The 12,657-nt window shown below is 37.7% G+C and overlaps 1 protein-coding gene across 1 annotated transcript in view; it reads left to right on the top strand.

Moving 5' to 3' along the window:
• The window catches only part of DIRAS2 (DIRAS family GTPase 2), a 71,953-nt gene extending 59,983 nt beyond the window's left edge, over positions 1–11,970 (top strand). The window contains exon 2 of the mRNA XM_063457164.1: positions 10,532–11,970. Coding sequence (XP_063313234.1) covers positions 10,570–11,169 — 600 coding nt within the window. The 5' untranslated portion in view covers positions 10,532–10,569 and the 3' untranslated portion in view covers positions 11,170–11,970. The remainder of the gene's footprint in view (positions 1–10,531) is intronic.
• Positions 11,971–12,657: the final 687 nt, after the last annotated feature.

The raw sequence follows: 12,657 nt of genomic DNA on the forward strand, positions 1-12,657 counted from the left end.
AAATTATTTTTTTCTCCCACTCCTCAGTCAAATCTTCGGCATAGACTCAATGCCAATTATTTAACTGACAAGCAAGAGCTGGAAAGACTTCCTACAGGAGACCTTCTGTTCTCCAGATCAAAGTAACCACAGCCCATGCACTGCAGTTGCTATGGAAACTCCCTAGCCAGCATATGCTGGCAACGAGGCCAGCGTGTTGGCCTCACTGAGGAGGTTTGTCCTGCTTGGGGGAACATTCCTAAGCAATATCAAACAATAGCAGATAAGGAACCAATGACTGCAGGTGAGTGTTACATGAAGAGTAACAAACACAAAGATGAGGAAATGGTGTAGCTGTATCGAGGTAATGTGAGTAAATCTCAGTAATTAACATTAAATATATCATGTATTTCTGATATATGTATTCAATGCATTTGGGGATAATCTAGCCAAATATAAATTTTGTGATCATACAGACACAAACTCTCAGACAAACACATACAAAGACAAACAACTACACACACAAAGACAAACACATACACACACACTGACAAACACATACACACACACACTGACAGACACATACACACACACTCACAGACACACACTCACACTCAGACAAACACATACACAGACACACACACTCACAGACAAACACACACTCACACATACACTTTCAGACACACACTCACAGACACACACACTCACAAACACATACACAGACACACACACTCACAGACAAACACACACACACTCACACATACACTTTCAGACACACACTCACAGACAGACACACTCACAGACACACACACTTGCAGACAAACACACACACACACACACACATACACTTTCAGACACACACACTCACAGACACACACACTCACAGACACACACACTCAGACAAACACACACTTTCAGACACACACACTCACAGACACACACACTCACAGACACACACACATACTCACACATACACTTTCAGACACACACAAATTAATAATAATATCCACCCAGCCTCCCTACCTGGAGAGCTGGTGTGGATGTGTCCCTGGGATCCAGTGGGGCTTCAGTGCGGTGGGCGGCAGCGTTCTAATGAGAGGCGGCGAGGGAGCTCTAACCTGTCTGCTCTGCTCCCTCGCGGGCTGTCTGCTGATGCCGGGAGCCGGAATATGACGTCATATTCCGGCTCCCGCAGAATCAGCACACGGCGCGCGAGGGAGCAGAGCAGACAGGTTAGAGCTCCCTCGCCGCCTCTCATTAGAACGCTGCCGCCCGCCGGGGGTCCAGAAGGTGACCTGGCAGGAGGGAGCGCTTCCCTTCTGCCGGTCACCGAAATCTTGCGCCCCCAGAGCCGGTGCGCCCTAAGGCGCCCGCCTGTGCCGCCTTATGGACGCGCCAGCCCTGTTTGTATATATATATATATACAGTCACTTATCTGCTGCTTCGCAGGGGGTAAATACATCTTTAGATGAATAACACATCCATGACATATTACACTGTGTCATGATTTATTTAACGAAAATAAAGTAAAAATGGAGTAGCCATGTGTAAAAAACTTAGTACAACCTTACTGCTTCCATGGGAATTAAAAGGCTAAGTAGCATACAGGTGCTGCTATCAAATGTCCTTAGTTGATCATTAGCAAGTGTGACCACCTTCATAAAAGCCAAGGTTTTAGCGGTTTGCTGGTCTGGAGCATTCAGGTGTTTGTTAACACAATATCAAGGAGGAAATACATCAATAATGATCTTAGAGAAGCAATTGTTGTTGCCCATCAAACTGGGAAGGTTTATAAGGCCATTTCCAAACAATTGAAAGTTAATCGTTCTACAATGAGAAAGCTTATTCAAAAGTGAAAAGCATTCAATACAGTTGCTAGTCTTCGTGGTATTGGACATCCTAGCAAATTCACCCCAAGGTCAGACCGTGCAATGCTCAAAGAAATTACAAAAAACTCGAGAGTTACACCCAATCTCCAACAGAACATGCAACAGAACAGTGATCCCAAGCACACTAGCAAATTTACAACAGAATGGCTGAAAGAAAAGAATCAAGGTGTTGCAATGGCCCAGTCAAAGTCTAGACCTCAACATGATTGAAATGCAATCACAGGACCATAAGAGTGCCTTGCATAGCCAAATGCCAGCAAACCTAAATGAGCTGAAGCAACGTTGTAAAGTAGAGTGGGACCAAATATATCCACAACAATGTGAGAGACTGTAATACAGAAAACGATTACTTCAAGTTATTGCTGCTAAAGGTGGTTCTACAAGCTATTGAATAATAAGGTGTACTTAGTATTTCACACATAGCTTCTCCATTTTTTTTTTTTTTGTTAATTCATGATACAGTGTAACATGTCATGTGTTGTTGTTTATCTGAGCTGAGGTTGTGATTTTAAGACCTGCTAAGGAACAAATGATTGTTAGTATGTCCTGATATGTAAAACCATAGAAAGGTATATGGTGTACTTTCTTTTTCCTATGACTGTGTGTGTATATATATATATATATATATATATATATATATATATATATATATATATATACACACATAGATGACTTGGCACTCACCCTTTATTTCCATACACCAAAAGGAAAATTATTGCCCTGGTACAATCCCACGTTGAAAATATATAATAATGAAAAAGAGATGCACTCTACGGTCTCGAGTGAAGTGGTATTTTAATCCATATACAGGTTTACATATATGTATCTTAGCAAGCAAATATATGTATCTTTGCAATTGTGTGTTTGTTTAACAAGGCAGTGTGGGTTTGCATTTTTTATTCATTTATTGCATCACAGTATCCTGAAGTGCGTGGTATTCTGATTGCCTTTATTATTTATTTATTTCCTGTATCTTTCACCATGTACTATGTACCAGCTGTTTCTAATTGGCAATATTTCAAGTGTTATGCAGCACAGATCTCGATGCCTCATTTGTTTACAATGTAGGATTTCATCAGTACACAACCAGTGAAGGCAAACTTGGCATTGAAGGTGCTTGGAAGCTATCTATCTCATGATGCAAAACAAGCATTTCCATGGGTAACACAATTCACAAACATGGATGGCTAAGATTCACAGGAAATGATTGGAAACAGTCTGGCTGTGCATCATGGAAAGCATAGTTCATAATCCTCTACATGTCTAATGTTACCCATTACTGCTCAGTAATCAGTTATTTTCTTCTCCTTATTGTTATTATTATTATTATTATTATTAGTAGAAGTAGTAGTAGTAGTATTTATATAGCACCAGCTTATTCCGCAGCGCTTTACAATAAAAGGGGAATTAACAAATGAGTCAATAACAAAATGTTACAGGAACAATAGCTGTTTAAACAAGCTTACAGTCTAAACAAGCTTACAGTCTAGAGGAGGTGGGGTATAAAAACACAATAGGAAGCGTATTGAGAGAGACAGCAAATAGACATGGTGGGAAAGTAGCAGAACTGGAGGTGAGAGTGGAGTGTGGCCCTATAGGAGAAAGCGAGATGAAGGTTTGAGAGATAGAAGTTACTCCTGCATTCCTGAAAAGATGGGTTTTGAGGGACGTCTTAAAGGATTGAAGACTAGGGGAGAGTCTGACAGGGGTAGGCAGGCTGTTCTAAAGGAAAGGAGCCGCCCGTGAGAAGTCTTGCAGGCGTGAATTTGCAGTAAGGGTGCAAGTAGCAGACAGGAGAAGGTCACCAGTAGAGTGGAGAGACCGAGAGGAGGCATACCTATGAATCAGTGAAGCAATGTAAGAGGGGCTAGAGTTGGTTAGAGCTTTATAGGTAAGGGTTAGTGTAACGGGACTCCCTCCGGTACCCCGTCCGGTTATCTCCCGTTAGTTCCTTTCCTTCAGCCGATCAGGAACTCTTGCATGGTTAGGGGACTTGGCTCTGTGCGCTCCCAGGCAGAGACAACACTCAGCCATGGAAAATCTTAGTCCTTACAAGGACTTTTCCCTGGTGCATCCCCTGCAAGGTGGAACAGCAGACACAGGGGTTAAATCTTCCTTCCCTCCAATAACAGGATGACACAAGACACTTCCCTTAGTCCCAGACAGGAAGGGGCTGGGTTACAGACAGCCATCTTCCCACCCTGGGAGATACCAATAGTACATACAGGTACACATATTAAAACACATAAACTCCTCAAAAGTACATTTCCACTTTCAAAATGAGTTAATTGGATTGCATGGAATGTCCAAGCTTCCAACCCCAATCTCTCTTTGAAGCTTGGACTCCAGCAGAGCTATTCTGTAGGCTGTGGGAAGTCACACTAACGTGTCCAGGAAATCTTTTGATATGGTAATGATCAGGCCCTCTAGAAACAGGAATCCCTTGATTCAATAGCATATCAAAAAGAGACATTTGCTTAACCCAGTTATCCCACAGGCACTAGAGTTGCAGATCATAAAACATAAACTATTAAATATACAACCCAATCATTGATAACAGGAGTAGTCCCAGAAGATTGGAAGTTAGCGAATGTTGTGCCCATTCACAAGAAAGGTAATAGGGAGGAGTCGGGCAACTATAGGCCAGTAAGCCTTACTTCAGTAGTGGGGAAAGTGATGGAAACCATGTTAAAGGATAGGATTGTTGAACATCTAAAAACACAAGGATTTTAAACTATATGTTTGGGTTGTATATTTAATAGTTTATGTTTTATGATCTGCAACTCTAGTGCCTGTGGGATAACTGGGTGGTGCAGTAGACATTGCTTACCTAGATTTCAGTAAGGCTTTTGACACTGTTGCACATAGAAGGCTTATCAATAAACTACAATCTTTGAGTTTGGATTCCAATATTGTTGAATGGGTAAGGCAGTGGCTGAGTGACAGGCAACAGAGGGTTGTAGTCAATGGAGTATATTCGAAGCTTGGGCTTGTCACCAGTGGGGTACCTCAGGGATCTGTACTTGGATCCATTCTCTTTAATATTTTTATTTGTGATATTGCAGAAGGTCTTGATGGTAAGGTGTGTCTTTTTGCGGATGATACTAAGATATGTAACAGGGTTGATGTTCCAGGAGGGATAAGCCAAATGGAAAATGATTTAGGTAAACTAGAAAAATGGTCAGAGTTGTGGCAACTGACATTTAATGTGGATAAGTGCAAGATAATGCATCTTGGACGTAAAAACCCAAGGGCAGAGTACAGAATATTTGATAGAGTCCTAACCTCAACATCTGAGGAAAGGGATTTAGGGGTGATTATTTCTGATGACTTAAAGGTAGGCAGACAATGTAATAGAGCAGCAGGAAATGCTAGCAGAATGCTTGGTTGTATAGGGAGAGGTATTAGCAGTAGAAAGAGGGAAGTGCTCATGCAATTGTACAGAACACTGGTGAGACCTCACTTGGAGTACTGTACACAGTACTGGAGACCCTATCTTCAGAAGGATATTGATACCTTAGAGAGAGTTCAAAGAAGGGCTACTAAACTGGTTCATGGATTGCAGGATAAAACTTACCAGGAAAGGTTAAAGGATCTTAACATGTATAGCTTGGAGGAAAGACGAGACAGGGGGGATATGATAGAAACATTTAAATACATAAAGGGAATAAACACAGTAAAGGAGGAGACTATATTTAAAAGAAGAAAAACTACCACAACAAGAGGACATAGTCTTAAATTAGAGGGACAAAGGTTTAAAAATAATATCAGGAAGTATTACTTTACTGAGAGGGTAGTGGATGCATGGAATAGCCTTCCAGCTGAAGTGGTAGAGGTTAACACAGTTAAGGAGTTTAAGCATGCGTGGGATAGGCATAAGGCTATCCTAACTATGAGATAAGGCCAGGGACTAATGAAAGTATTTAGAAAATTGGGCAGACTAGATGGGCCGAATGGTTCTTATCTGCCGTCACATTTTATGTTTCTATGTTTCTATAGGAACCCTAAAAACAAACCAGGTAAATCACACAAAATACATAACCAATAGATGGGGAAACACAGAATACAAGGCGAAAACACACAATCAACAAGGGAACATTATGAGAATACAGATTGAGGACACAGCATACAAAACCAAAACATCTGAATACGCTGTGGGCATGGTACTTAGGATTGTTGTCCCGCTACAGTTAATATTTTAAATTGACACCTTTAGGGAACAGGAAGACAGTGTAAGGATCGACAGAGGGGTGATGTGTGAGAGGAGCGACATGAGAGAAAGATCAGTCTGGCAGAAGCATTCACCACAGATTGTAGGGGGATAGTACTGGGGAGACCAATTAGAAGAGAATTACAGTCATCGATGCAAGAGAATACTAGAGCGTGAACAAGCTCCTTGGCAGCATCTTGCGTAAGAAAGGGGTGTATGCGTGCAATGTTTTTAAGTTGGAATCGAAAGGTTTTAGCAACAGGCTGATCATGAGGCGCAATGTGAGGCCAGGATTAAAAGTGACACCAAGACAGCGAGCTTGAAAGGATGTTGCAGGTACCGTCAACCTGCAGGGAGAATGAAGGAGGAGGATCAGTGTTATGAGGAGGAAAAATAAGAAAAATAAGAAACTCGGTTTTAGAGAGATTGACAGTGTCAAAGGCAGCAGATATGTCAAGAAGAATTAGTATGGGGTAGTGGTCTTTGGATTTGGCCGGTAATACGGTAATTTGTAACTTTAATAAGAGCAGTCTCAGTAGAGTGGTGGGGGGGGGGGGGGGGAGGTAGATTGAAGAGGATCGAGGAGGGAGTTGGAATTTAGGAAGTGAGTCATACAAGTAAAGACAAGTCTTTCTAGAAGCTTGGAGGAAAAAGGAAGCAGGGATATGGGACGATAGTTAGAAGTGGAAGACGGGTCTAGGGATGGCTTTTTTAGGATGGGTACGACAGTAGCATGCTTAAGGGGAACAGGGACAACACCAAATAGAAGAGAGCAGTTAAGGATGTGTGTTAAGTATGGTACAAGACAAGGGGTGAGAGCCCTGTTGAGGTGGGAAGGTACTGGATCCAGCAAACAGGTAGTGGGATGAGAGGAGAGGAGAAGCGTAGCTACCTCCTGTTCAGTAGCTGTAGGGAAGTCTTGGAGGGTAGGAGTGGTATGGTCCAAGTGAGGTTGAGATAGAGATGTGAGAAGGGGGGAGAATTAATTCCTTAACTGTTTAATCTGATCCGTAAAGTAATTATCTTCACATATATATATATATGCTTTTGAGTACAAGTTACTAAATATATAAGTACTTTTGTTGGAAATAAATATCCATAAAGAATGCTTGTGGTGGCAGCTTAATTTGAAGGTTTCACACATTCTGTATACCAGTGATACAGAACTACAGATCTCAACACCAAATTTCTAGTCATAGTAGAAATGGAAGATAATACCATCTATTGTCATAGGCTATGGTTGCCCTTTATGTGCAATACAAATATCAATGCATTCTAGTTTGATATTTAGTTACCCATAAGTGTTTCAGAACATAGTATAGTTTAATTATGAAGTTACAAGAAGCTTTCAATACCTAAGCAATTCAAACTCTGGCTTAGCTTTAACATGTTTAGATATTTTTTTTAAATGAATTAGTATTTTTCGATGAACTTGTAAAATGATTTAGTATTTTAAAACATGTTTTAATATTTAAAAATATATATTTTCTTATTTTGATTTTTTTTATGCATTTATATTTTTTATTTTTTAATGTTTTAAAAAGAATTCTGAAATCTAAGAGAAGCATATTAAATCAAGGCCATTATACAAATTTGTAAGAAAAGGAATTGGAAAAACATTTGAATCTTAATCAAAAGGAAACAAGCAGATGACTAATTTTCAGAGGTGGAAATTATGAGTGGGATGTTTTTATATAATTAGTATGTGTGTGTTTGTGCTCACATCTATTTTAGTAGGTTTTATACAGAATATTCTGTAGTAAGTTAGCACACATTGAATTACCAATGCCGTCATCATTCAGTAATATATAATTTGACCACATATTATTATTATTATTATTATTATTTTATTATTTATATTGCGCCAGCAAATTCCGTAGCGTTGAAACAGAATCTCCTTTAATCATGTCTATGTTCGTTTTAAATTGATAAAGTCCATCTGTCTTCTAAAATTGTCTTCAGGTTACTGTAATATCAGCCTATTTTTTGTTGGTTGTTAAGATTTTGCTTCCATTTGGTTTCTTTGGCTTGTCTGAAATTGCTAAACAAATAGATTTGTATATGGATACATCTTGGAATGATCTGGCTTGCCTTTTTCGCCCCTTTTATATGGTCATAGGGATGATAATGTTATTAATCTGTTGTATTCAACATTAATGTGCATGTAAAATCAGACATTTTGGTTATAGTGTACATGTGTATTTGTTGTAACAGTAAAAAAAGACATCTAGTTCTCTAGGAGGGATTAGAAGGTGTGTCGGGGGACACCCAAGGGGGTAACCCTAAATATAAATAAATAAGGAACAGGGTAGCCTCTGAGCAAGAAGCCATGGCTACAGAGGTGGGAGTCCCCCCTAATAAGGTATGTACTTAAAAAAATATTTGTTATTGTACTAGATAAAAGATCTAAAGTACTAGATATAAGAAAATAGTGAAAATTTGCCTATTTTCTTATATCTAGTACTTTATATTTTTTATCTAGTATAATAAAAGTTATTTTTCAAGTACATACCTTATTAGGGGGGACTCCCACCTATGTAGCCGGGGCTTCTTGCCCACTGGCTACCCTGTTCCTTATTTGTTGTAACAGTGCAAACTCTACCTAACCCTAACCTTAATTGTAACTAACCTTCGCAGTTACATTTTTGTAGATTGGCTCCCATGCTAAGTGCTCTATAGACTTGTGAACAGCAGAAAAATAAGTATTGACTGAACCACTTCATCCAAAATTCTAAAAAAAATAAGGAAGGCAAGATGTTGTGCATGTGATGGTTTAGCTCATCAGAATTTCTTTTGCAAAAAAAGTTTGTGAAAATGAATCAGACGAACCAAAAAGTTGCAAAAATGGGCCACACAGCAAAATGTTTGAATAATATAAATATATTCTATTTTACTGTCTTGTGATTTCTCAAGTGTGAAAAGATAATTTATAGGAGGAAAAAGAAGAGGACTAGTAACAGATTTACTATATATATATATATAAATTTAGTATATGTATATATATATATATATATATATATATATATATATATATATATACATATACTAAATTTATCATAAATAAATATAGCAATATAGATTTTTTTACTGCTCTTCTGGTTTTCACCTATATGGCAGTTCTGAAATTAGGAATTAGAATGATCGCCCATTTGGTGCAAATTTTGACTCATTGTGGTTCCTAAAATGAATCTCCAATTATAGTGATCTGTTTGAAAGGCAATCATGTGGTAGCATTGTCTTCACTGACAAGTCAAGTGATTACCTGCTCCAAAGGAAATAAGATAACTGGTAGGGATGTGGAGGGGGGCAATCAATGATTATTGCTAAACTGGCTCAGTAGAGCATTATTGACTGCCACAACGGTCCTATGACTTTCCTACCTTTTCTGAGCCAGAAAATAAAAGTGAAGGCTAATACAGGTATGATAAAGGCCATTGCTCTGTACTGTAAGGCACAAAACAACACACACATTTGATGTGGCGTATAGGACCTTGCAGTCCTGAAATCTACCCGCTATTTAAAAGGACAACACCACTCAGAGTGTGTGGGCAGGAGAATGGCAGGAGAATGGTACACAGCCTACCCACACTACAGTATAGCTGTATCTATCAAGTAGATACCAGCTGGAACATTGCACTCAGCTAACGAACTTGCACTGGCCCTTTGCTTTTACCCTCTACCTTCTCAAATCTCATTAACAGCACTTTTCAAGGGCTGTTCCATTCTTATTCAATGCGTTACCTAGGCCTTTTTAGTCACATAACCACCTATTAATACTTAGCCATAAATGAAAACAAATAATTACATAAGGTTGTAATTAAGTTGAATTGGACTTGGCCACAAATTGTATCAATTCTTTCATTCAACCAACACAACTCTTAACTGTAAAACTTTAAACTTTAACTTGTTCATCTTTGCTATTCAGCATTTTTTGTTTTGTTTTTAAATCAAACCATAGGCTCCAGCTACTCTTGTTCTCTCTACAGCAATCTATCCTTACACAACTTGTTCTCCCATTATCTTCTCAAACCTTATTAACTCTTATTAGATAAGGAGTGTACACCTGACAATCTATCTTGCCTTCTGCATACATTGTATTATTCGTTTTGTTACCCAACTTCTTTAGCTTGTTTGAGTAAGGTCCTTGTCTCATTATATTCCTATTCATGTAATATTCTTTGTTATCAATTATTTACATGTTTTGTTTTTTACCCAAATTACATTGCTACAGAAAATGTTGGTACATCATAAATACATTGTAATATTGTTTGAATTTGATTACAGAGAAAATGTTTTTTTAGTTAGTTTGTATTAATTCTCTTTTTTTTTTATTAAGCTCTTGAAAATAACGAAATAGTAACCGTATAAAAATACCTAAATATACTTATGCTGTGTTACATAATCAAACATTATATTCCCAGCAATTTATCAATCTATATATCTTTTTTCATAGGTGTTTCTTAGGAAAGACATCTGACAACACTAAAGAAGATGCCAGAACAAAGTAATGATTACAGAGTGGTTGTGTTCGGAGCTGGAGGTGTCGGTAAAAGCTCGCTAGTATTAAGGTTTGTCAAAGGCACATTTAGGGAAAGCTACATACCAACTATTGAAGATACCTACAGGCAAGTGATCAGCTGTGATAAAAGTATATGTACTTTACAGATTACTGACACCACGGGCAGCCATCAGTTCCCTGCTATGCAGCGCCTGTCCATATCGAAGGGACATGCCTTTATTTTGGTTTACTCTATCACCAGTAGGCAATCCTTGGAAGAACTGAAGCCAATCTATGAACAGATTTGTCAGATTAAAGGGGATGTTGAGAGTATTCCAATAATGCTTGTTGGAAATAAAAGTGATGAAAGCCAAAATAGAGAACTAGATAGCACAGAAGGAGAGGCAATAGCAAAAAAATGGAAATGTGCCTTCATGGAGACCTCTGCCAAGATGAACCACAATGTCAAAGAGCTGTTTCAAGAGCTTCTGAACCTTGAGAAACGCCGGACTGTGAGCCTTCAGATAGATGGCAAAAAGAGCAAGCAGCAAAAGAGAAAAGAGAAACTCAAGGGGAAATGTGTGGTTATGTAGATGTTTAGAAGTCTAAGGGAACATCAAGAAGATCACACATCTTTACAGCACTTAAACGGAAACAACTCCTCATCCCGCATGTACAACATCTTGAAATACATTCATCTTAAGTATGTACTTATACATTGAGTACCAAATGATAACAGCATTTCATTAATAAGTTCACATAAAAAAAAAAACAAGTGGGCTCTCTCACAACTTTAGCATTAGACTCATCGACTATTACAGATTCCTAATGACAGAAGCTAATATGGAAATGAGTTCGTTTTTTTTTTATTGACTGAAATTATAATGAAATTGCATGTTAAAATCCTGCATTTTTCAAAAAAAAGGGAAAAATGAAAGAGACTTGGTGGTAAGATCTGAGCAAAGAATATGTATATTACAATTTCTCTGGCAATTGGCAGTGCATCAGACATCATTACTTGAAGATAAATGAACTATGAAATATGACTTTGTTATTTGTTCCTTGATAGCATGATGCTGATTAGAACACAAATATTACTGTAGGCTGACTTGTCTTATGAAGCGATCACAAAGCTTTTTCAATCTTTCTTACAAGGCTGCCAAAGGAAGTAATATATTGAAAGTCAATATATCTTATTAACAAGTTTGTATGTCACCAGGTTAGGTTAACTAATTATGTATAACTAATTATATATAATAATCACACGCATTCTGTAGACTGGACATGTTTTGTTTTTGGAGCCATGATGCCTTTAAAGGATTAAATTACAAATACGGTATCAATTCAACACATTTTAAATACATATGTACACACACATATAAAAAAAACAACAACAGTATTTCAGTCTAATAAATTAAGGAATCTAAGCAGGGCTACATCTGTTTGCTACACTCATACTGTATTTTTATAACAGTACATTTACCCTGAATACAATGCTAAACGAAAAAGCACATCCATTTTGTATGTAAGGTAAAGTATAGACATTGCACCTTAATGAAATATTTCAAGAATGAACATTATCATATTCTTACATGATATGTTTAGCTAGTATAAGGTTGTACTCATCAGTCTTGAAATAATTTTGAGTTATATTTATTTTCATGTAAAACACTGACATTAGTTTCTAAAACATTCTTTTAGTTTTTGTTTCGTTTTTTTTCTTTTACCTGCAATCTTATTTTGTTTTTAGTTCAATGTAAGATATGTCTTAGGATACATTTAACTGAAAATAATATATTATTTGATTAATAATACAATTATATTAAGTTATTGTTTATTAAAAGGGACCTGTTACCAAGTACTTGCTACTGCATTTATGCACCAAAATCATCTAAAACAACTCTCTCTAGATTTCTACTCTAGTTTGAAAATGAGAAAACATGCATTCATTCAATAAAATGTGCTCTGATGCATACTGGGAAATGGTTTCCTCTTGAAGCAGGCAACCGCTCCCAGGATTTTTAATACTATGTTTTCTTATCCTCTATACTTAAACAAGTAGGTATTTGAGAGGGCTGAAA

This window comes from Pelobates fuscus, chromosome 5, assembly GCF_036172605.1.
Source record: "Pelobates fuscus isolate aPelFus1 chromosome 5, aPelFus1.pri, whole genome shotgun sequence".
Classification (NCBI taxonomy): Eukaryota; Metazoa; Chordata; class Amphibia; order Anura; family Pelobatidae; genus Pelobates; species Pelobates fuscus.